Genomic DNA, 27,387 nt, shown 5'->3' with positions numbered 1-27,387 from the left:
TTAACCTAAACATACATCTGTCGCATCGCGCGAAAAACCGGCGGGAAAAGAAAGAAACAACAGAGCCGCCACCGTGCGTTATTTATCCCAAAAGAGGGAAGGGAAACGCTCGAAGTAAACCTAGGAAAGAACATGGTCTCGCGACCAAAGAGGATGGGTTCGGGAGTCGGTTATGCGAAGGGAAGGTGTTAGGCACCCTACGCATCCGTAGTACTCTACGGGATCCACGCACAGAAGGAAGGAAAATTGGTTGCTAAACACTGCTCAAACACACACACACTGGCTGAAAGAGACGAAAGAGACTGACTGAAACTGACTCGGCAGGATATCGTATCCTGGGCCTACTTAGTCTATCAGGCATAGACATCAGAGTCGAAGTAGTTCGGACTGGGGAAACGACACATGCTCGCTAGGATGTCGCATCCTATGCATACGTATCTTCTCGGACGAGAGAAGAATCAGAGCATTCGTAGCTCGGCTGACACGCACGCAAACAAAACAAAACACAGGCAAACGTGGAGCCCGACTGCCAATCACTGGACTTATGTCGGCATCCGAACCTAAACACACGCAAAGAGGCAAACGTGGAGCCCAAATGCCAATCACTGGACTTACATTGACATCCGAACCTAAACAACACAACAGATAGATAGGGAGTCTGGGAATCTGCCTACAACTGTCAAACACAAACAAACAGACAGACAGCAAAAGCTAAGGAGTCGCGGACTCGAGCCTAGCAAAGGTCAGACAACACACACAAAAGGAAAGAAAGGGCGCCCGGAGAGATCAGCTCAATCTCCTGCCTACATACTTCATCTGGTATGAAGATCAGGGCGATGTAGTTCCCCTACGCAGGGACAAAGGATCTAGCCTAACCAGATAACAGAGGGAGACACAACACTAGGGAGACTACGACTCGAGCCTAGATGTTGTCATGCAAAAGTCAACCCTAAGTTAAGGTTTCTAGCTAAATGGCACGCGGGCCAACCTATCCTAGACACGGCTTGCACAGGAAGCAAGGGTCTCGATTGCAACTAGGGCAAGAGAAGGGGGAGATCTCAATCGCAACGAGGGCGAGAGAAAAGAAAGATCTCAATCACACAGGGGTGAGAGAAAAGAGATAGATGTTAGTGGTTAGTCAAACTCGACAAGACATCGCATCTCATGCCTACGTATCTCACCTGAACGTGAGAATCAGAGTTGCCGTAGTTCGGCCGGCAGGGATAAAGATCTCGATTGCAACTAGGGCGAGAGAAAGGAAAAGGCTCGATCGCAACGAGGGCGAGAGAAAGGAAAAGGCTCGATCGCAACGAGGGCGAGAGAAAGGAAAAGGCTCGATCGCAACGAGGGCGAGAGAAAGGATCGCAACGAGGGCGAAAACAAACAAGGAGTAGTCTAAACTAAACTTAACTTGCACAGGAAGCAAGTCTAAGCTAGCCTAAGAAGCAAAGCAATCACAATCACAGATAGCACACACTATATACACACAAGAGGCTCACACAAGGGTTAGGTTTTAGTTGAGGGGTCATATCAACCTCAACAAACAAACCTCTGGAATGGGGTGAAGTGTGCTCTTAACCTTGCCATTGAGAGGCTAAGGTGAAGCAGATGAAAGGATGAGGAGAGGATGAGACCTCACAGCTCTTATCCCTGGCCAGGGAGAGCTAATAGACAAATGAGCATGGGTCCAGAAAGTGGGAACCCTTCTATACTCGAAGACTCTGACACTGTACACTTTGTACAAGATCTTGGGTTTGTATCCCAATGCATCAACCATGTGATGGGAGCAATGAGATGACTCGCTGAATAGTGGGGGATAGATTGCATATCCCTACCTTCCACCAATTGCCTTTCTTGAAGGACTTTTCCTGCTTGGGGACAATTTTAAACATACACAAACATGGCCTCTTAAGGAGGACTTCAGACAGTTTGCCCGGCCAAGTAACAGGCCGGGTCTCCAGACTACATGAAGAAAAAGAAAATATACCTCAAGCAAGTTGCTAAATAGCAAAGCAAAGCAAGTTCAGAGAACTTAAGCAACTAAAGTACCTGAAAAAGTCAAAACAATCAGCAAACAGTTCAAAAGTTTAAATCAAAAGGAATTGGTAAACAGTCAACACAGATGGTCAACTGTGCAAGGCACAAGACTCAAACACATGAGTCAAACCTACAAAACAAAGGTTAGCATATGATAAAACAATCAAGTCCAAACAAGTTTGAATGATCTTTGAGGCATTGGTGCTTAACCTGAAACAGGAACTCAATTGTAAGCTCAAAAGACCACTAGGACTAGCCTAGGGTCAAGGATGAAAGAAAAAGTCAAAACAGCAAAGAAAAGTCAACCAAAGTCAAGGTCAAACATTTAAGAAGCTATCACAATTGGATTCACAATCATATCATGCATCATCATCAACTCATAAGCAAAAGAAGGCAAGGCATGGCAAATGAAAGCACAAAAAAGTCAACAGAATGACTTGCATCAAAAGTCAACCCAAACATTTTCAAAAATCATCAAATAAATCACACTCAATCCTAACATCTAGCATGGCAGGCATGTCAAATTTCATGGCATTTGGATGAGAGGAAGGCAGTCAATTAAAATCATGAAGTCAAACCAAGTTCAAGCATGCACAATGAAAGTCAACAAGCATGGGTCAACTTCAAAAAATCATATCAAATTGAAAACAGATGAGAAATGAATGAGATTAACACCAATGCAAAGCTTGAGATGTCTAGTTATCACATATGAAATTTCATGATCACACAATATGGTATGAGAATTTCCCAAATGAAATGGCAATGTGTAGCACAAAAAGTCAACCATGGACTAGGCAGGGAAGAAAATTCACAATCAAATGGAAAACAGCACAATCAATTCCAAGAAAAATTCATACACAAACTAGACATATAAAGGATGGATCATGCAAAATTTGGGGTCATTTGGATGCAAGGAAACATGTGAACAAAAAACAGGGAAATGCACATTCATGTTGTGACACCAAATGTAACACCTAACTTCAAAAAATCAAAGCTCACACGCCACATATGATAAATGCACAAACTTTATACCAAAACAAAGGTGAATGTGTCTAGTTTCTCCACAAAAAAACTTCAAGACCAAAGGATGCAACATGAGTATTTCACAAAAGAAATGGCAAGAGGTGTCAATTAGGCATACATGTTAGAAAACCAATTATCAATAAAAATCCAACCAATGAAAAATTTATTAAAATTCATAATCAAATACTAGACTCAATCATGAACATGATGGAAAAATTTTCAGGACTTTTGGATGAAAATTGAGAAAGAAATGAATTTATGAACTTGAGTGAATATTGGTGCAAACATGAACAAATTAACATAGCAAATGGTCAAACAAGGAAGTCAACAGTGGCATAGTGGTAATTCCGCGCATCACTAATCCAAACGACACAGTTTAAGCAAGGGAAACGAAATGTTCCCATTGGTCCAATCCCAATGGAACAGTAGCACGCAAAGCAACAGCCAATCACCAAAACTTTTGGGTTTAAAATGCATCTTTAGGGTTTAAGAAAACAGCAACAACATGTATCTTTACATTCATCATTCAATCATCAACATGAACAACAGCATCAACAAATAATCATGGCCAACAACATGAAATAAACGGCAGGGCAAGCAGTAAGTTCATGCAATATCATGCAACAGAGCAACATCCAAGTGCATTAAAATTCTGGACAGCCAACTAGGGTTTGAGCAGCAGCATGGCATCATGTTCATCATGCAAATCGATCAAAAAGAAATTATGAACAAAAAACACATCCAACATTAACAACCAAGCACAGCTTATGGACACTATCATTGTATAACATCAACCAACAACCAAAACAAAGATTAATCAAGCCAATTTCTGGGCAGGTTTTATGCACAGGGTATCAACTTCATCATCATCATGAACTCAAAATTAAATCACCCAGAAATCCAAATTAAACATGGCAATACACTCAGTAAACATTGTACATCACAAATCCATAAGTAAAAATCATTGAAACACGTTGGACAGCACACATCGAGCAAAATGGTCATTGAACACAAAACTTCAATTTCAAATATCTCATGCAATATTTCATCATTTCAAACAAACTATAGTTCCTTAGAATCAGTGAAGCAAGGCCTACTTAAAGCATAGCATTATTTGACAAAACAAAGCAATCGAAAAACTCACTTGTTTGAAGGAAATCAATGGAACAGTGCTTATTTGAAGGTTTTAAGCTGAAACAGAAGGAGATAGTGCTTGGTAATGAAAGTTCCTTGAGTTTGTTTGGCTTAATCTTGCTTGGAAACAACCAAATCGTGATATGCCATTGTTGGTAGTTGGTGAAAACAGAACAACAAATGAACTTCCAGCTAGCTTTTCACACTTGGAAATAGCTCCCAACAACGATGGATGATGAAGGAATGCAAGCTTGCTCGAGGGTTTTTGAAGTTTGTGTAGAAATTCCACTTTTTGCCAAGATGCAATTGGGAGAAAATGAGATGTATTCTGTTATGCAAAGGCTGCTCTAGGGTTGTGGAATGAGCAGAAAAAGGTTTAAATATGTCTGTTTAAAGTTGCTAATCCATGTGGTAATCTGGTTTGGTTTAAAATGAACAATTGCATTATTTTGCTAATTTGCACAAGTGAAATGGAGGGGTATTGCTGCACGGTTTTGGGCTTGGACAAGCTGTACACAGATCAGGTTTTTGCTGTTTTGCATCTGCTTGTGGTTTACTAACATTGCCTTGCTCAAATGAAACTAATTGTACCATTTGCCAATTCTTGCATAAGTGTAAAATGGAGGTGTGAGTTTGGTCGAAATGGGCCTCACAACAGGCTGCTACTGACCCTTGCCAATTGCTGTTTGTTGTTGCTCATAAAGTGCTGCACTTTGTTTTGTTCAAAATGAAGTAATTGCATTATTTGCCAATTTTCAAGTTTTGCACTTTGGTCCATAATGATGGTGTAATGGTGGTATGAACATGATTTAGGGCTTGGAGCAAATCACAAATATGATTTAACACATTTCCCAATTGGTCAAATTAAGAAAAAGTCAAAGAATCAAAAAGTCAAAGTTTGGTCAAACTTGTCTTTTTAATGGAATAGGTCCAAAAATGCCATTTTGAATGGTAGGGTTTTGATGAATGAAATTTATATTTTTGGAAAGAGGAGGAAAAATGTGGTTTGTAGGAAAAAACCCCACCAAATTTGGCCTTATGGTTTGAGAGATATGGCTCTTTGAAGTTCACAAATTTCTGAAATTGAATTGATCATATCTTGACAACCACACATGGGATTTGAGAGTTCTTGGACTTTTTGAAAATGGGAAGACAAGATCTTCAACTTTCATGTTGGGCAAAAATTCATTTGAAGCTTGTATCATGATGTAAGTTGAGGATCAAGAAGTTTCCATTTTTGGCAGTTAAAATTACAGGTCCACTTTCTATTTCTGGAAATTTTCTGATTGGCTCCAAATTATTCCATGATGTTGATTGCCATGACATATGAGGCCTATTAGGACATGAATAAGGTCTCTCAAACCAAATCCATCCATCAAAACCATAGAATCAACCACAGTTGACCAACTTTGACTTTTCTAGGGTTTTGGACTGACTGTGCACTTCTGATGAATTCCAAACCCTAATTCCTTGAGACCTTGACTTAAAATGATGTCCCAAGTTGTGTGGACTCTTGATTATTGATCATGGTGCCCAAATTCCACAAGAATGGCCACCATCCACTGCTTTGACTGACTGTTGACCAACTTTGACTTTTTAGGGTTTTTGCCTGACTGTGCATGAACTGATGACTTCTGAACAATCACCCCTTGACTTAAACCCTTCAAATGGACCTCCAAGTCATGTGAACTTGTTGGATAAACCCCAGGGCCTTGGCTCTTTGAGAAACACCCTTGCTTGATTGGTGGACTGATCTCCTGATCAGTTTGACCTAATTTCTGACTTGCTTGCTCTTGAGGCAACTGGGGACAATGCAATGCTATGCAATGTATCATGATATGCTATGACCTAATATGAAATGGTATGTACAATGATAGGTGCAAATTTGAGGTGTTACAACATCTACCCATTGACCTGATCATACTAACCCATAATAATAAGGATTCCCCCCTTACCTCTTCAATTTTCTGGAAATCCTAGCTCTTCTCTTTACTTTTCCTATCCTCCTTCTCTATTGCCTTCAATGATCAAATGAATCCTAATTCTCACTCTCCTCGCCTCTTACTATTTATATTAGTATTCTCTTTGGGCTTAAGTCATTATACTTCTAATTTAATTAATAGGCCCAATAAGACCTAATATTTAAATATCTCTATTTAATTCAAATAAATTAAACTAACACCATATATCCACCAAGTTAATTAATTCAATTATTTGTGATATCTCTTATCAACTAAATAATTAATTAACACACCAAATTAATTAATATAATCGATTATTATACTACCGAACAACCCATTAATTAATTAACACTCCACATAAATAAAATAAAATCTAGTAATAATAGTATAATAAATAAATACTAAAAATTGGGTTGTTACAAGAAGCAACATGTCGCTGATTTGACAAAGAGACATGTACCACCTAGACACATATTGCTTTCCTTACAAGACCGAGATCCTGAGAATGTCACTCGGATTACGCAAGTATACAAGCATAAGAATGTGATACAAAAAGAGATAAGAGGTCCTAGAAGTGAGATACAACATTTGTTTAAGGTTATTGAGGATGCAGGCTATGTCTATTGGAGTAGAAAAAAGGATGACTTGGAAGTTGTGAGAGAGATATTTTGGGCACATCCTGATTCAGTTAAGTTGTTGAATATTTTTCCAATTGTGTTAGTTATGGATAGCACCTACAAGACAAATAAATATAGACAACCTTTGTTTGAAATTGTTGGCATGACATCAACCGAGTTGACTTTTGCTGTTGCATTTGCGTATATGGAGTCTGAGCAGACAAAGAATTTTTGTTGGGTATTGAAGAAACTAAAAGAGTTGTTTGTGACGAAAGACATGTGTCCACAAGTGATTTTGACAGATAGAGATCTTTCTTTGATGAAAGCAATTGAAATTGTGTTTCCCAGGTCGATTAATTTGCTATGTAGATTTCACATTAACAAAAACGTTGGTGCCAAATGCAAACAACATGTGGTGAATGATCTGCAAAAGACGATAGACACATTATGGATGGAAGTTGTTTGGGCTAGTGATGAGGTTGAGTATGGTCAACGGTTGCATCAACTTGAGCAAGCATGTGTTGATTATAGTGGATTTATTCATTATGTGAAAGACACATGGTTGACTCCACATAGGCATAGATTTGTTGGAGCATGAATTAATCGAGTGCTACATTTGGGTAACACAGTGACTAATCGGTACGTCTTATAATTTTTTATGTGATATTTTTTCTATGTATTTTTTATGTGTTATTTTCAATATTTTTAGGGTTGAATCTGCTCATTGGAAGTTAAAGCAGATGTTAGAAAACAGTATAAGTGACATGGTCAAATGTTGGGAAGCTATGAATAACAACTTGAGGTTACAACTGGGAAACATTAGAGCTTCTTTTCAAAAGAGTTTTTACAAAGTTGAGCACGCGCACATAAGTCCCTTTTATGGTTATTTGTGTGGTTCTATATCTCGAGTTGCTTTGAGACGTATTGCTGAAGAGTTAATGAGAGTTGATTATGTTGGAACTAAAAGGCAAATATGTGGTTGTACTCTTAGAACATATTATGGGTTACCTTGTGCTTGTGAGTTAGGAAGATACACACTAGGTGGTATAGCGATACCCATTGATGATGTTCATGTTCATTAGAGGAAACTAACTATGGAAGTTGAGTTAGAGGTAGGTGCAGATGATGGATCAGAGGTGGATATGACTTGTGAAATGGATAAATTATGGAAATGATTTAGGTCATTAGATGTTATTGGGAAAAGGGAATTAAAGAGTAGGGTATGTTAACCAGCATACCCAACAATGACTCCATTGTGTCCACCACCTGAGAAACTAAAAACCAAAGGAGGAGTGAAGAAGAAAGGGAAAAAAACAGTAGAATATGATGTTTATAGGGACCCTTCGTATCATGAGTATGTTGATAAGGCATCTCAATCTTCACAAAGGCAATCTCAACCATCACAGACTTTGAAGAAATTAAAATTATCAAAGAAGCAACCACAATTCACTCTTCAATTTCCTAATCATATGAGGTCATACATTGAAGATGTAGTTAATGTTGAATCAGATGGTAATTGTGGATTTAGAGTCATTGCATCATTGCATGGATCTGGTGAGGATGGTTGGCCAATGGTTCGCAGAGAGTTGGGGTTGGAAATAATAGACAAGGATATGTCAACTTTGTATGACAAGTTATTTTCTAATCGGTTGTCAGAAGTGAGACAATCTTTGATGATAGAATCCTTTGGTTCACAACCACCTGAAAAATGGTTGACTCTACCAGATATGAGTTACTTGATAGTGAATCGCTATAATGTTGTACTTGTCTGTTTAGGCAATCCGTGCATGACTTTCTTTCCGATGACAAGTTCACATTCACCAAATGTCTCTATTTATTGCATTGGTTTTGTTAACCAAAATCATTGGGTTCAGGTACGTATTTTGTATGATAAGTTATTTTATATGATTTAATATTTTACTTATTTCACTTAATATTTTATATGATTTAATATTTTAATTATTTCACTTTATCAGGTTAACATGAAAGAGGGGTTTCCGTTGCCACCGGTCACATTAGATTGGAGGAAATTTCGTTCTCATACAGCAACTACTTAGATGTTAGGATTTGCAGGACGTCTACAACATCGGCAATTACTTACACCTGTATTAGCATGAATATGTAATCAAAACATGAATTTTATATTATGTCTATTATATTCAGTTCTAAAACTTAATACATAAATCAATGTGAATGAGAAATATGCAAAGCTTCAAATAAATCAGCAAACTGTGGATCTTCCTCTTCGACATTAACCTGTCTCAGATAGCGATGAATCAATGTAGATACATGAGCCCAATCAGGATCAGATGGTCCGGCGTCATATACAGGAACTGGTACCTCTCTTGGATCGTCACGATGGGGGGACCAACCGTGGATGCGAAACACAATAATATCACTCCAGATAACCATCTTCTACATCAGATGGAGTGGTGGTCAGGGTAGTTGGACGAATCACAGCGATAAAGCTCTGATGGTAACCAATCCAATCAACATCAATATTCGTCGCCATCATACAATCAAGAGGTGGGGATGGAACATACTGCCTGTACCCGAACTGACGTAAACATCTGTCAGGCAAGTATGGAACAACTGTGTCACCCCACTTCAAACAGTCCCTGTAGAGACATATCTCATCAAACTGACGCCATGCTCTATGATCCTCAAATGGACGCCATATGACGTCGGCAGGTGTCAGCTCATCCAAAATAGGTCGTAAATCATCAACCTTTAGGACTCCTTGCCTATACGACCATCTCATCGCTCGGGGAAGACCATAATTATCAGCTGGTTTCCAATTCTCCCCTCTTTTTCCAACAGTTGGAAAGTATTCGTGAATCCAGCACTGTTACAAAATACAAACATAATAAATAAAATAAATTAAGTTAACATATTTTATAAAATGAATCCAACACTTAATAAACAAAATTAAATTATATACCTGTAGGAGAGTAGGATATCCACCGAGCTGTTTGCAATTGTACATGGACGCATCTCCAAGATATCTGTATAGGGTAACTAGTGCAGTTGCTCCCCAACTATATCCTGAACATCTATCTAAATTTGTAAACAGTAGGAGGTATCGTGCCTCTACAAGTGTAAAGGTCTTATCGGCAAAAATGGTGGAACCCACCAACATCAACAGATATGCTCTGGTCGCATATGCCCAGCTGGAAGCAGCTCTATGATGTACGAATAAATCGTATAACCACTCCAACTTATAATACGAACCCCTGCAGCTACGAACATGTGATTGTGCCTCACCCTATGACACTTCTAAGTAGTCAATAGCAAGTTCAACAGCTACCTCTTCCGTGACATCCTGAGGACTCCAGAAGATACCCCTGATGGGCAAGTGAAGCAGACATGAGACATCATCCAAAGTAATGCTCATTTCACCAAACGGCATATGAAATGAAGATGCCTTTAGATGCTATCTTTCCACAAATACAGAGACAAGATTTGTGTCTATCTTGTTCAGACTAGTTCTCTGAAGTGAAGATAAACCAGATCTAGATACCCAACTCTCCATCTGTGATGGAAGAGCCAATGGAACCCTAGATGTCAGCTTCAGTCCATGTCCAACAACCTTTAACTCTTTCTTTGGACCTCTTTCCTAAAAACAATTAAAACACATATTAGAAAACACAATATAAAATATTCAACTATTATTCATTTTCAAATATATCCTGTTTATTTACCTCACCAAACCATAAATGCCGAGCAACATGATGCTCGTACTTCACCAAAAGAGACGTATCGTACGACCCTCTTGGATATCCAGTCGGCTCAGCTGCAGATGAAGATGCGCCCGGGCCTAAAGTGCGGTCTGGAATCCTACCATTTGCACCTTGTCTTCGAACCACTACACAAAAAAAAAAAATTATTAAAAATTATTTATAAAAAAATTTATAAAAAAAATATGCACCGGAACATTTCAAAGAAGAGTTCCGGTGTAGAAAAGTAAAAGGTTGACTATCGGAACACTTTTTAAAAGAGTTTTGGTTTAGTTCATCCAAACCGGAAGTCTTTAAAAAAGAGTTCTGGTATACAACCAACCAAACCAAAAGACTTTCTAAAAGACTTCCGGTTCAATGCCCCCAAAAGGCAACAAACCGGAAGACTTTAGACAAGTGTTCCGGTATACACTATGTGAACCGAAAGACTTACTCTTAGTGTTCCGGTTTACAATGCAAAAAAATGCAAAATTTTGTGTTCCGGAAGTCTTCAGGCGAAAATGGTAAAAAGTTTCATTCCTGAAAAATATACCCTATTTATATGAGGGTATTTTGGTCCAAAAAAATCATATGTAGGGGTGTGGGTACAATTGTAGGGGTACGAGGTAAATTTTTCGCTAGCCAGATCCACATCCAAAGCTCACTAGGTCAAAGCTTGTCCAAAAAACTCTCCCGTACATGAAGATTTGGATCTATGCCGCCGTATCTCCACCTTTATTAATTTCTCAACCTTGTTCTTAAACGCCTAAAATGAAGTCACGAGCGTCGTTATAATCAAACCCTGCTTCAGCTCACCATCACCATCGTCTTTGTCACCAACATACAATAATGGCGTCGTTATTGAAACACATTGGAGAAAGACGCGGGTGCCCGGATGAACCAAAGATTCATCGCCTCGGTATCGCGTCATTGTCTTTGAGACGGGTCCAAGATGAAAAGAGGTGAAGAACTCGACTTCAACAGCTCAGATTAATGCGCGTGGAAGCGAAATTAGAATGAATTTGAAAGGATAATCTCACCGAATTTGAGCCTCAAGTTGAACAGGTACGGATTCACACTTCTTTTTTCTTCTCCTCTTCGCGCTTCTTTTTCTCAGCTCTATGATGATGTCTCTATAATCCTCTTCTTCTCAATTCTGTGTTGTCGATTGGTTGCAAAGCTACGAGGCGTAGTTGCGAGATTGTATGTATGCTGAATCGAGAAGTTGCAAAAAATGCGATTGGAATGTTGCATGGCGAGTAGAAATGCAGGAACTCATATTGGAGATTGAAACCTCATGTTGCAGAATATGGGGCTTAGGTTGCAGAAGGTGAAATCTCAGGTGGAAGAAAAGTGCCCCCTCCGGTGGAAGAAAGGTTAATTTTTATTTATAAGTTTCTCTCCTTCCCAATTCGGTTTGAAATGCAAATGAAATTCATATCCAAATGAATGGTTAGTTATCAAATTCAACTGAAATTGGTGTTAATTTAATGGTTAGCTAAATGTTGGTTAGAGATGAAATGAATTCACATTGGTTGATTGAAATGTGACGTGTTCTGTTAGTTTTTTCATGAGAAATTCAGTTAGTTGGAGTTAGTTCTGATTCTTTCCTTTTGCAGGGTTAGTTTAGATGTTAGCATTATTATGTTATGTGAACTGCTTGTTGAACACATGCTTAGCAAAACCACTGATTGAAAAATCAATTGGTCCAGTTCAGTTACTTCTCATTTGAAATTATGTTAGTAGGGTTAGGATTAATACTTGTTAGTATGCTAGACTAATTTCAATATTAATTGTTAACTTGTTTTTTTTACTTGTGATGAGTTAATATGTTAGTTGTTGTTGTTGATTATGCCTTGTATATGTGTAATTTGATCCATGGATGAACGTGTATGTGTGTGTGTGTGTCAATTGATTGAATTTACATTAGGTACATGTGTCATACCCCAAAACTTGCCCTCATTTTTGTTTCTTTTTCATCTGACGATAACCCGACATCCATCCAACCTCATTCATGCTCATTCATATGCATTCATTCATTCATGACTAACATCTGCTAACAGATCATGGATTCAGGGTTTGGGGTTGATAAAATCGGAGTTGGATTGAAGTTTATGGTATTGCACATCATATGGGTTGAAACCCTGATTCATGACCTTGCTAGTCCAGGATCTTATGTACGAACTGTCGTTTGGTCGCTATTCACCTAGTTTGATTCATGGCATTGACATAATTCGTTTGGTTCAGGATGTTGTGGTCCATATTCGTTTGTCCGTAAGGGAATACGCATTTTTATCTGGGTTGACTTTTGGTCAACCGTTGGCTTTTTGGTCAACTAGTTGACCAAAGTCAACCATCTACCTTTAAACCTTTAATCAAGTGACCCATAATCGTTTCATCTTTTTTTAAATTAATTCTAGGAGTTGCATTATTTTTAGAGTTCAATTTGATTCTTAACACACGGTTGATTTTCAAATAGAATTGATCTTTGAGTTTCCGATTAATTTTAGAAGTCTTTGCATCATTTTGAAAATCAAGTTCGGTTTTGATTTATTAAAATTTCAATCATTTTTTTCTTTTTGATGGGCCATGGTCATTAAGAGTAATTAAGCTCATTCTTTCTTTGTTAAGCCCATTCCACATTTTTTATTGGGCCCATTTCAATATCAATCCATAAACCACTTTCATTATCCTAATTCATTTTAAATCCAAATTAACCCATTTTATCTAACCAAATTAATCCAGATTTCATTGTAAAAATCCATTTACCTAAATCAATATCCATATCAAAAATCCCTTCATCCACATACAAATTCATTCCAAAACCAAATTCTAATATCCATAACATGGTACAAATCCATTACCCATATCCATGAACCACTTTATCCATATTTTTAATCCAATCCAATTTCATAATCCATTTAGTTTAATTCAATATCCAAATCCCATTAAATCCCATTTTAACAAAATCCATTACCCATAAATCCATTAACCATTTTATCCATGTTCCAATTAATACAGGAATACTGCAACATGAATTGCAGTGCAGTAGAAACGGAATACAACATCTACATGAAGCGACCATATCAAAACGCGGGAAATGCAAAGTTGAACGCAGGTGGAACGCAAAGACGACAAATGAGCGAAATGCGTAATAGTGTGAATACAAAAGCCAAGCCAAAACGTGAAAGCGATAAAGTGAAACGCGGCGAAATGCATAAACAACGACATGAATTCACTGCAAACCGTAAATTCCCAAAGCGTGAAACTACAACATTCCAAACTACGTGAAATGCAAAAACGAGTTGCAATCAAGTAACGAAAACGACATCAAGAAGAATCAAAATGCAGCACCAATTCAAAAAATCACATTAACTAAATCTAACAACCTTCTACATTTCTAACAGAAAGTGAATTTACAGTGAATTTCAACCAAAATTCATTTTGCATTTCTAACAAATTTGAATTGTATAAATACCCTACCGTTCTCAGATTCGAGGGAGGTTCTTCATTTTTCTCTTCACTCTACACAAACTGATTTCAACACTCATTCACTGTCAATTCCTCATCTACACAAACCTCATGTTTTCATTCAACCTCCACACCACTCCATAGCCAAAGGTCGCGAACCTCCATTACCAGCATACGCACGCGAGACAGAGGAAGAAGCAGGTTGAAGAAGAAGCGAAGAAAGTTGAGAAGAAGAGAAGCGCAAGGAAGAGAGGAATCAAGAACCTGATTCGAAGCCGTTCGGATTCAATTTCTTAGGTTAACCTTCTCGCTGGAGCGACGGCATCGGAGGTACTTATTCGTCCACCCTTCGCCACTACTAATCCAATAGGCAAGTCAACAACTCGCGGCGATACCATCACGCGTAACCTCCGAAGCCTGTCCGCAATCAAAGCTTCAATCTGGTGAGTTCTCAATTTGATTCCGACGCCGTTCTTTCTCCTGTTTTCGTGTACATACGACTGCGATTTGAATTGAGATGGTGATTTTGGAAGAGGATTTGATAATTGGAGTGTGTTGTTCGTGTCGATTCAATCTGGAGCGTTAGGTTGTGAGGCGCGGCGACGGGGAAACGCTTTAGTGAGATGGTATATTAGAGATTCAATTAGAGATTTTAATTTAAGTCCTAATTAGATTTAAATAGAATTTTAGAAATTAGAATGTTTTAGAATTTAATAGAATTTTAGAAATTAGAATGTTTTAGAATTTAATAGAATTTTTAGGAATATTAATTTTTGGTTAGGAATTAGAATACTTTAATTGAATTTAGAAATAGAATACTTTAGAATTTAATTGAAGTTTGATTAGAATTTTAATTCAATATTCCATAGATTCTGAAATGATTGTTTTGCCCCTAGGTTAGAAATAGTCTATTTTTGCATGTTCCCATAGTTTAGGCTTTGAGAAAATGACTCAAAATAAAAAAAATAACCCTTTGGGTAGTTGTATACTCAATTCAACTAATTTTTTCCCTACCGATTAAGTTGATCATAGTACGCTTTGATCGACTAAATCCTTTGACTGTGCCTAATTCCCCAAGCTTAGTCAAGTGATCAAAAGACCCTTGATCACTTGATAAATCAAGTCCTTGTGATCAAGATATGCTAGATACTGGATCTGAAAGTTCAATCAAGATTCAAAGATCAAGATCAAGAGTTCAAGCTATTCAAATCAGTACGAGACATGACTACTATTCAAGCACTACAAAGGTCAAAATCAACACTTGTTAATCATGAGCCAAGTTGTGTGTCATGAGTCTTAAGTAATAGAGAAGAAATGGGACTGGAGAATTCCTACCTCCATTCTGAATATCTTTGGGTGTGGGACGAATGACCCGTTCGCTCACTGTATTCACCTCTATTCATAGGCTTTAGCACAACTCGATTCAAGTTGATTGACAAACCTCTTCATCATTCAAAGACAACCCTTCATCACAGGAAGCCACAAGGAAATTCAAATTCAACATTCATCGATTATGATGGAAAGTGCACGTCATGAGCCTTAAGTAGTAGAGGAGGAATGGGACTGGAGAATTCCTACTCCCACTCTGAATATCTTTAGGTGCGGGACGAATGACCCGTTTGCTCACTGTATTCGCCTCTATTCATAGACTTTAATGCAATTTAAATCAAATAATTGATAAGTCTTTCTACACAGGCATGAAGTACAGACTAAATATCAGACTTCCACCTTCTAGGGTTTCACTTTCTATCCATTTGTTCTCCCAGTAAAATAAAAACCATTTTGTGAATAAACTCCAAAACAATTAACCCTACGATTAGGATTGCACGACACGACCCTTAAGCAATGGAGAAGGAATGGGACTGGAGAATTCCTACCCCCATTCTGAATATCTTTGGGTGCGGGACGAATGACCCAGTTTCTCACTGTATTCATCTTCCTTCATAGACTTTAGTACGATTCAAGTCATGACTCTTATTTCAGAATAAAATCAAACTCACCTCATCAAACTCAGTTTTGCCTTTGGGCTTCAATTTTAGTTTAAAACCTTTTCAAAAAGGATGTGTTACTTCCATTCTACCGTGAATGACGCTAAAGCCTCCATACGCGAGCAAGCAATGTTTAACTACGAGAGTGTGGTCCGAGTTCATCCATTCTACTGCAAATAGACAGACACTTAAAGCTTCCATGCTCGAGCGTACAAGCTAGTTGACAGTAGAACACGAACGTTAATACTGTCCATAAAAGCAAGTAACGCATCCGTCCTAGTTCCACGAACTATGGAGCTCTAATTTCCTCATTGTACGAATGAGGGTACGTAGGCACGAGGGCCCAAATCCTTGGCGAGCACAATTATATATTAACCCCAGTTTCCCCTTTCGCGAGTAATCTTCAGATAATAACACCTATTATTGCAAAGAACATTTAAACCGGTTGATGTCAGGGGTGCTAACACTTTCCCCTTGCATAACCGACTTCCTTACCCATTTCTCTTTCCCCCGGGTTTTATCGATATTTTCCCTTTCCTTCGGGAATAAATAAAGTTTGATGGCGACTTTGTTGTATCTTTAAGCGTGCGATGCACTCGGGTATTTTTCGCGTAGCTTCAACTGGCGACTCTGCTGGGGACCTTCCTAAGCAAGTCGAGCCAAGTTTTGTTTCTTCTCCTTATGAGAGTAGGTGTTTACCTTTATTACTTTACTCGCTTTATTTATGTTATTTATCGCATTACTTTATTGCTTTAAATATTCATATGTTGTATTCTGGATATTATTTGTCATTTTACCTATTGGGATGGGATGATACTATATGAGAGAAGCTCTACACCCGAGCTTGAGTATATACACATGATAGATTCATGGATAGTTGTGTCAGCCTGTGTTTTGCGCGTTGGGTTGTCACGAGGGCCACACCCAGACTAAACTCACTTGAAAGTACTTTTGTCCCGTGAGAATTCATTACGACATGGTATTTTCATTTGACTCGATGACTCTGGGAGACCTTTTAGGGACCACCTTTGAGGACTAGTACACACCTGTGAGATGGCTATTGGGTTTTTTATGCAGGAAACCAAGACCCTTCATACCATTGATCTCTTATATATGTCGGACCTTTGATCCTATATTGAGTTATATGGACAGGTTATTATCCAGATTTCTCAGATCATGTCGGACCTTTGATCCTATATAGAGTTACATGGACAAATTATTATTAAGATTTCTCAGATCACATCAGATTATTGATTCCATACTGAGTTATCCAGACTGTCTAGGTCATGTCGGGCCTTTGACCTTATATTATATGATGCGGCTAGATTATTCAGAATATCCAGATTATACTGAGATGTCGAATCTATTATGCTTGCATATCATTACATCATTTTGAAATTAATTTTTGCATGTACATTTCCAGGGAATTCAAGAGACAAGTCTTTGTTTGAGTGATCATTAGAGAATGGATCCTACTATAAGAGGTGTTTATAGCTACAAGTTTGTGGAACCTTCTTTAAAGACATTGAGAGGATTGGGAGCTCGCTTGGTTTTCAACAACAAAGACAAGTTCAAGGATGCCTATGGGAATCTCCTAGGTATTCTTAACACTGAGGTCAACATTACAGCTCTTCACACTCTAGTGCAGTTCTACGACCCTCCTTTGAGATGCTTCACATTCCAGGATTACTAGTTGGCTCCTACTTTGGAGGAATATTCACACATTCTAGGGATTGAGATTAAAGATCAGGCTCCCTTTGTCCCTACAAAGGAACTTCTTAAGCCTTAACATCTAGTTGAAATCCTTCATATAGGGAAGAAGGAGGTGGAGCTCAATCTTAAACCTAAGGGTGGAACCCATGGGTTTGCCTTGAAGTGTTTGGTTGACAAGGCTATTACATTTGTTAAAGCTGAGAGTCGGGATGCCTTCAACACTATCTTTTCTTTGATCACATATGGGATCGTGTTGTTCCCAAACATGGAAGACTTTGTTGACTTGGCTTCTATCTAACTCTTCATGGCCCATAATCTCGTTCCTACTCTTCTTGCTGACACATACTACTCCATCCACGTGAGGAATGAGAAGAAGAAGGGAACTATCGTGTGTTGTACCCCCTGATATATAGATGGTTTATTTTGCATCTACCCAACAAGGGTCCTTTTATTGACAACGAGGAAAATCTGAAATGGTCTCAAAGGATCATGTCCCTCATAACTGAAGATATCTCCTGGTATTCTAGAGTTTATGACGGTGTTGAGATCATCATGGATTATGGTAATTCACCCAATGTACCCTTCTCAGTACAAAAGATGGAATTAACTATAATCCAAGGATAGCATTGCGCCATTTGGGCTACCCGATGGTAGAGAAGCCAGATTCTGAGATTCTAGAGGAGTTTGTTCTGTATGAAGGGGTTGACAACTCAGAGTTCCAGAAGAGGATTATTCGAGCATGGGGAGATATCCATCGTCATGGAAGAGCTGAATTGGGAAAGAAGAATTGTATTGCGAAGGAAGCCCACACTCAGTGGGTTAAGGAGATAGTCAAAGAGTTTTTATTGCCATTTCTGTTGGTGTAAGCCCTAGAGGCCAATACTTTTGGTACTTGTATCGAATTATTTATTAATAATAAAAGGCATTTTCTTTATTATGGTTGATTAATAAAGTCCCTGGAATAGATAGTCCGTTTAATGTATTAAGTGTGACTTAATCATGAGAACACATTAAACATAAGGACACTATTCTTAAAGTATCCGTAGTCGAGCTTTAGTGTGAAGTGGGATAACATTAAAGCATTAAGACTATTATGTTTGTAGACTGATGATCACATCTCATGGATCATGGATAAGGAGTTATCAAGTCTTAAACATAGGTATGAATATTAAGACTAATATTTATACCAGATTGACCCGCTATGAGAATACTATATAGAAAGTTATGCAAAGTGTCATAAGTTATTCTCATGGTGATAATAGTATATACCACTCTTCGACCTGAAACCACTATGGATCCTAGATGTAGAGTCGAGTGCTTTATTGTTGATCCAACGTTGTCCGTAACTGGATAACCATAAAGACAGTTGATGGGTACTCCACAAAGCATGCTGAGGGACATGAGTGTCCTAGATGGAATTTGCCAATCCTGCGTAACAGGATAAATGTCTATGGGCCCAATATTGAACTGGACAAGGATGACACGGTCTATACCTTGTGTTCAATATAGACATAAGGGAAAAGGGGTAATTATGCACATAATTATTATCACAGAAGGTTTTGTCAGATCACATGAAATTTTCGTGACTTGGGTAGCAGTGATGTGTTGCTAGATACCGCTCACTGTTTATTATGTTAAATGCGTGATTTAATATAATTGCCAACGTCGCAAAAACCTACAGGGTCACACACAAAGGACGGATTGATGAGAAATAGAGTAATTAAGGAACACTGTAAGGTACGATGCACTTAAGTAGAATATGAAGTATGGTAATGTACCAAATACTTAAGTGATTTTGGCATATTATGAGATATGGGCCAAAATACACTTAAGTGGGCTTTTTGGCTTGAAGCCCACACAAGTGGTTCTATAAATAGAACTCTTGTGTAGAAGCATTGTATGGGAATACAACACAACTGAAGAGTTGGAATTTCGTATCTCTCTTTCTCTCACTCAAAGCCTTCATTCATAACAGCTAGCACTGCGATTGAAGGAATCTGTTCGTGTGGACTGAGTAGAGACGTTGTCATCGTTCAACGTTCGTGATCGCCACAAGAGGTAACGATTCTATCACTGATCATGCCCATTCGTAAGGATCACTAAATGGAGAAAATTTTAAATTCCGCTGCGCCTTGGATGGCAATTCTCCTTCAATTTCCGCCTGAACCTTCCATGGTCATCAAGCCTGTTGAGCCTGTTGTTGCTTCTATTCCATAGGTTGACAAACTCAAGGGGGTTATCAAAGCGTTAGAGAAGGAGAATGTTGATCTCCGATCCAACCGCGGTAAGCTCGCCTTAGAGAAAGAGAACCTGAGGTTCAATCTCAACCAGAAAAGGGATCGAGCAGCCAAGACCGCCAAAGAGATCCAGGAAGAACAACACAAAATAAGGAAAGTAGGTGATGCTTTGAAGGGTACTATCGAAAGCCTTTCTGTGAAGAGGAAACAACTTGCTACAACACAGTACAAGGTGTGCAAAATCAAGATCAACTGCCAGGATCAGCTCAAGAGGTTGCAAATCCATCTAGAGACTTGCCAGAAGGAGCTGAAAGAGGAGCAAAACCGGGTTAAGAAGCTAGAAGTTTCTATGTCTCAGCATCAGTTCGACTTGGACAAGAGATTCGAAGAAATTCGGGAGTTGAAGAGTCAAGCTCACAAGAACTTCGAAAGTACCAAGTTGCTCGATCAAGAGGTCACTCAGTGGGAGAGGAAGAGTCGTCATCTTCAAGTCCTTTTAGACCAAAAGGAAGCGTTCTTGCAGGATCTTCTAGATGGACCTAATCATACATTATTGTGTAACCTCGTCAAGGATGCGCAATACTGGAATGATAAGCATGCCCGTTTGGCTCAGTTTGTTGTTCATGCATTAGAAGATTTGCCCAAGTTGTTGGAAGATGCTTATGATGTTATATTTCCGCATGACACTCCTTGGGTTGTATTTCACTTTGTCTCTGTTTGTAGAGTTGTGTTTAAGAGGCTTCAGGCCGATCATGTTGTAGCTCACTGAGCAGATTATTGATCCATATTATGTACCTGTTGTTTCTTCAATATTGAATAAAAATGTGTTGTTTCCCTTTATTTGGGCATTATCTTCTATCTCTACTCTTACACTTTATGATTGCTCATAAAAAATCAATAGACGAATCTCGAAGATTCCCTGGAAATAATAAAATAAAGGAAATAATAATAAAAACAATTTTTTGCATATGTGCATCATTCATACATCATATTGCATTTCATAAATCTAAGACCAATAAACTCATCATTGTTACTTGAACCTTCACAGAACAGTCATCATCGCCAAACTAACTTCTCAACATCACTATAATACCCGTACTCACCAGAGGCTAATCATGGAGCAATTGGAACAGAACCAGGGCGCATTGAGAGAGGATGCCACCCACATGAAGGCTCAAATAGGCCAGCTTATGGATGTTTTGCAGAATCTGGCTAGAGGTCAGAAGGAAATGTGCCAAGTGAATCAGAGAGCTACTGCTCCCAGCAACCCGATTCTGATTGTGCCAACATGTCCAATAGGAGGAACTGGTCCTGTCGAAGGTGGTCCCGCTCATCAGAATGCGGCCCTTCCACATTCCTCTTTAGGGAGGCCCTCAGATTAAAATGGATGAACACCCTGAATCTTTCTATGACGCCTATGGACCTTCACCAGCTGAGGTGGAGAAGAAGTTTTGTGTCTTGGAGGAGAAAATGAAATCTATGGAAGGGTTTGGTACCTTCGATTTTGAAGATGCTGACATGTGCTTAGTGCCTGGGGTGAAAATTCCCGCTAAGTTCAAGGTCCCAGTTTTCGAGAAGTACAGAGGGGATAGTAGGGGATAGTTGCCTGCTGACTCATGTTATATCTTATTGCAGGAAGATGGCAGCATATTCCGATGACGAAAAGCTATTGATTCATTTCTTCCAAGATAGCCTTAGTGGGCATCTCTGGAATGGTACATGTAGCTTGAGCGCACTCATCTCCGAACCTGGAGAGAGCTTGATGAAACATTCTTGAAGCATTACCAATACAACACAGACATAGCGCCTAACCGAACCCAACTTCAGAAACTTATTCAGAAAACATAAGAGTCTTTTAAAGAGTATGCCCAGAGGTGGAGGGATCTGGCCGCCAGGGTTCAACCTCCTCTTTTGGAGAAAGAACTGGTGGATATGTTTATGAATACACTTCAGGGTCTTTACCTGGATCGAATGGTTGGGAGTGCATCGTCAGGGTTTTCCGATTTGGTGATCGTCGGTGAAAGAATTGAGAATTGTTTAAAGAGCGGTAAGATTCAGGGCATCACTGTTGCTACAACGAGTGGGGGGAAGAAGTTGTACGCCGGTTTTCCTAAGGAAAAAGAAGAGACGAATGTTGCTTCCACTTCTAGAGGGAAAGTTTGGGCTTATAAGACACCTTACTATCAAGTTGCCGAAGTGACTCCAAATGGTTATCAGCAACAAGCCTTTACAATTCCTGCTGGTCAACAACCCGTATCGTATTCGTCGCCAATGCAGTATCAACAACTGTATGTTCCATAACGTCAGGACTATTATCAGCCCGGTCAGTAGAGACAGAGGAAACCTGAGAGAAAGTTCGACGTGGTTCTTATGCCTTATAGTTAATTGCTCGCTCATCTGCTTTGTGGATCCTTGATTCAGTTGAGGGAATTGGGACCTCCTCCTAATCCCCTTCCTCTAGGTTACGATGCCAATGCAAGAAGTGAATTCCATTATGGTGCTCCCAGGAATAATGTTGAGAATTGCAAGGCACTGAAGCATAAGGTACAGGATTTAATTGACTCCAAGGCCATTTCGTTCGCACCAAATGGTCCTAACGGTAACAACAATCCCATACCTCCCCATGCTGGTCCTTCTGTGGGTATGGTGGAAGAATCTCGTGAATACAATACAGTGATTGATGTTGATAAAGTGAAGACTTCTCTGACAGTGGTCAAAGAAAAGTTGTTGTCGAATGAGGTGTTCCCAGGATGCTTAGCCAATTGTGAATAGTGTTTGTTGAATCCTCGGGGATGTGAACGTCTGAAAATGGGTGTCTAGAAATTGATGAATGAAGGTTATTTTATGGTAGAACAAGTTTCTGATGATGAACATGTGGCTACTCTTGAGATCCCTTATACGCCTATACAAATCCTGGTGTCGCCGAATCCGAGAGTCCCTATGGTGATTCCCCATCTAGCCGCGCCCTTGGTAATCATTGTGCCTTCTCCGTTCCATTTTGAAAGTACCAAGGTTGTTCCTTGGAAATATAACTCAGCAGTGTACATTCATGGGGAGAAGCAAGAAGAGCCCAATATATCCAGTGAATCAACAATCAATATTGCAAGTATCGGAGGTATGACCCAGAGTGGTCGTATCTTTGCTTCCGTTCCTTCTCCAGAGAAAGATAATATCGAGGTAGTTGCGAAGAATAAAGGAAAACAAGTTGTTAGTACTAGTCAGGGGCAGGTTCCTCCTCAGAATAAGTCTGTGCCAGAAGATGTTGAAGAGTTTCTCCGAATTATAAAGAGAAGCGATTACAAGGTGGTGGACCAGCTTAATCAAACACCCTCCAAAATTTTCATTCTATCTTTATTACTGTGTTCTGAAGCACATAGAGATGCTCTGATAAAATTCCTTAGTGCGACTCACGTACCTCAGGAGATTAATGTGAATCAGTTTGAGGGGATAGTAGCCAATATTACCGCCAGTAGCCATCTTGGGTTTTGTGACAACGATTTGCCTCCAGAAGGGAGATCTCATAACAAGGCTCTTCATATCTCCATCGAGTGTGCTGACACGATTATGTCTAGATTGTTGGTGGATATAGGGTCTTCTCTGAATGTGCTTCCTAAGAATTCTTTTACCAAGTTGACTATAGAGGGCTTGTTGATGAAGCTGAGTACGTTGGTGGTCAGAGCTTTTGATAGTTCTCGAAGGACAGTGATGGGAGAAGTGGACTTACCCATCAAGGTGGGGCCTTACACTTTCTTCACTACTTTCTTTGTGATGGATATATTTCTGGCTTACAGCTGCCTGTTGGGTCATCCGTGGATACATTCGGCTGGGGAAATTACCTCTACCCTCCATCAGAAGTTGAAGTTCATCGTCAACGGCAAAATGATTACAATAGATGGAGAAGAAGACGTATTGGTCATTCAACTGTCATCATTCAGATACATAGAAGTGGGTGGGGAGATTCATGAAACCCTATTTCAAGCTTTTGAGATCACTAATGTGTTGATGGCTCCGCTCCATGACAAAGGGTCCAAGAAGTTTGAACTACCCATGTCCTCCTTAAAAGCTGTCAAGATTGTGATAGAAGATGGACACCCCAAAGGTTAGGGAAGAGTGCTCGAGTTGCCTGCAAACAGAGATAAATCTGGGTTGGGGTATCAACCACGACAGATAACGCAATGGACAAATCAGAAGACTGCCAAGGGGCAAATCCCTCGAATTCCAAAGACGTTCGTAAGTGCTGGACACCTGTTCGAAGGGCAGATCTCTCTTGTGGATGATGAAGCTAGTACAGCTGATGCAGATTGCTTTGTGTGCAAAAAGGCTCTAGGCCAAGAGCTTAGTAACTGGACTTCTGTGGATGTTCCTCAAGTTACGATGATGAAAAAGTATTTTTCTTGTTTTTACTTTCAAAAACCCTAAGCTCTGCCTAAAGCATAGGGGAAATTGTAGGGCCCCCATTTTTCTAAACTACGTTTATCATAAATAAATGAGCATTTCACATTCAATTATGTTCCTTGTCTTTCATTTTTCTATTTTAAAAACACGACAATGTTTCATCTTTTCATTTCCTATCATTCTAAAAAAGAGCATGAATCACCATTCGTGCAAATCCAAATCGGATTATCTTGATAACGGTACTGCTATGGCTCATTATGACTTTGAAAATCCAATTTACCACGTTGGTGAGGAAGATTGTGATCTCCCCAAAGAATTGGTCAGACTACTGGAGCAAGAGTCAAAGTTCATTCAGTTGTACTAGGACCTGCTGGAAGTGATCAATCCCGGATCCGAGGATTGTAAGAAAGAAGTGAAGATAGGCGCTGCCTTAGATGAGGATGTTAAGAAGGGATTGATTGAATTGTTGCACGAATATGTCGATGTGTTCGCTTGGTCATACCAATATATGCTTGGGTTGGATATAGGTATTGTAGTGCACCGTTTGCCGCTCAAAGATGAATGTCCTCATGTGAAGCAGAAACTGAGAAGAACTCGACCTGATACGGCTATCAAGATTGAAATTCTGGTATAGTCAGAGTTCAGATGTTCTACACGAAGTCATGACATCTGATCCAACATTGTTACTAATACAGCAAGACAGTTATAACAATTAGAGTCTAGTACTCATATGCACTCAGTCACAGATGTCAAGACATCTGCTAATATACTACCACGGAAAGAAGAACATCCAGTTTTATCCATCTAGTGCAAAGACACAGTAGAAATCAAACATAGCCCTTATGTTTATTGATCCTGCCCAGTTATCAAAATGATGTCACAACATTGATTTGAACATCACCTGTCCCAGCATTACAGATGGGTGAACTGTAACAGACCAACCAGTCTATCAGTATCAGCAGTCAATGATGAATGTCATAACATTCTATTTTGCATTCAGACTGCAGGCTATGTGTTAGGTCAGTTATTCCCTTCATAAACAGACTCAAAACAGACTGAGTTATAACAAACAAAATATAGTGTGCAGAAGGTAAAAACACCAGTAATTGTTAACCCAGTTCGGTACAACGTTACCTACTCTGAGGGCATACCAAGCCAGGAAGAAGATCCACTATTAGCAGTATTAATTCAGAGTTAAACTCCCCCGTTTACAACTCTTCACTTAATCCCTACCCAATGCAATCTATACCTAGGCACTCCTAGATAGAAACCTCCAGTTTCCATTCCTATCATTACAGGTACCATGTAATGTTTAAACAACTTGAACTTGCTTCACAACTTCGTTCAAGAACATAACCACTCTTGCCTACAGGCTTTGAGTTACAAATAATCTCATGCTTTCAAGCACTGAGAAACACCTGGTAACCTTCCCACAGGTTGGGAGGTTTACCTCACACACACACCTCTAATTTTTACATTGTTTGAGGCTTACAAAACTTAGGTTACAATCTACTATTTATAACCTAATCACCCAACTGGATTTGGGCCTTCATAAATCGCAGCAAATCTTCTTCTTTGCTGTTACAGAGCTGGCAGAAATCTTCTGCTCCAATCATGGTCTTCAATCTTTTATTTCCTAAAAGATCTCCATATTTGGGAACTGTATATTCACCAAATATATTACCAAATCTTCTGATTGAATCTTCAAGATCTTCACATAGGAGATAGGATATTCACCAGATCTCCTAATTAATCACAAACCAAACCAGAATTAACTGATTCAGTTTGATACACATGTGAGATGTCACAGTCCCGATGTCGTGACATCTTACATGACATGTTGGTCCAGATGTTGAACTTCTTCAACCCAACATATTAAAACAACAGAGGTGATTACATATTATTTGTTTTACAAAATTAATGCCAATCTTAAGGTACTAACAATCTCCCCCTTTGGCAAATTTTAGCTAAAACAAATAACCCAATATGGGTCTGCACTTCCTCTTTGTCCTTGACAGCCCCAATGCCACCACCACTGTTGGTGTACATGAGGAAGAAGATGTACAAGGATCAGCTCCACCACAGCCCTTCCCCTCAGCAGTAGGGCTTCCTGAAGAATATGTAATGCTGAGTACATATGTAATGTAACTCAGATCACAAGACACAACTGTCTTCTTAACTCAGATCACAAGACACAACTGATATACCCAGTTAGTGACTTTTATGTCTGAATCCATCTTCTCCTTGCTACCAGATATTGCTTGCTTCTGGTGCATCCTCAGGACAATGTATTTCTCCCCCTTTTTAGCTAAACATTTGTATATGACACCTTCACAAAACCAGATCCAGGAGCAGTACGACCAGATTTTAACAAACCCCATGGTTTAGAGGGAATGAAATGTCGCTCTTGTGAGAAGAGGAGTGCTGAAACATCCTTTAAATAGGCCAGGCCATGCTTAGGAATTAATGGTAGGAGTAAATGCTTGGTCAAGATTCATAAATATTTGCTGAGAATCAGTCAGAGAATCACCACCAATATCCCAGACAATCTTTGAATACCTTTTACAGCTCTTGACTGTTTCCAGAAATAGCAGTTCCAAGATTATTCCATAAATGTTGTCAGACACGTTACAAGCTATGTCTTAACATTTGATACTGCTTTTGTCTACATTCTCCATATATTCTCCCTGTCACCATTCCCTAAGACCACTTCTCACCTCCAATGATAGCTTGACATTTGGCACCACACATCCACATTTCCTTATATAACTTCCAGCAGGAACATAGGATATCTTATGTTAAGACATCACATATGACATCTTGTGAACACTCTGTCCTTTTTGTTCACAAGACAAACTAGCAGCACTTAAACCACATACCAGTAGTTTAATCGCCAGCAGAAGCAGAAAACAAATACTAGCTATGGCTACTAGTAATACACACATGCACAAGGGTACTTTTCCTCCCCCTAAATCTGTGCAACAATCAGAATTACTAGTTATGGATGCAACTAGTAAGATACACAAATGCACAATGCACCATGGTACTTCTTCTCCCCCTAAATCTGTGCATTCATAAAAAACAGCTACTGAAAA

The 27,387-nt window shown here is 39.2% G+C and overlaps 1 protein-coding gene across 1 annotated transcript; it reads left to right on the top strand.

The window, feature by feature from the left end:
- Positions 1-22,741: 22,741 nt before the first annotated feature.
- LOC127101883 (uncharacterized) lies at positions 22,742-24,001 on the top strand. Its single transcript, XM_051039319.1, has one exon. The coding sequence runs from the start codon at positions 22,742-22,744 to the stop codon at positions 23,999-24,001; it is 1,260 nt and encodes a 419-aa protein (XP_050895276.1).
- Positions 24,002-27,387: the final 3,386 nt, after the last annotated feature.

The sequence above is a fragment of the Lathyrus oleraceus genome, chromosome 1 (assembly GCF_024323335.1).
Source record: "Lathyrus oleraceus cultivar Zhongwan6 chromosome 1, CAAS_Psat_ZW6_1.0, whole genome shotgun sequence".
NCBI lineage: Eukaryota > Viridiplantae > Streptophyta > Magnoliopsida > Fabales > Fabaceae > Lathyrus > Lathyrus oleraceus.
The sequence above is the reverse complement of the archived record's forward strand: the minus strand, read 5'-3'. Positions and strand labels throughout refer to the sequence as shown.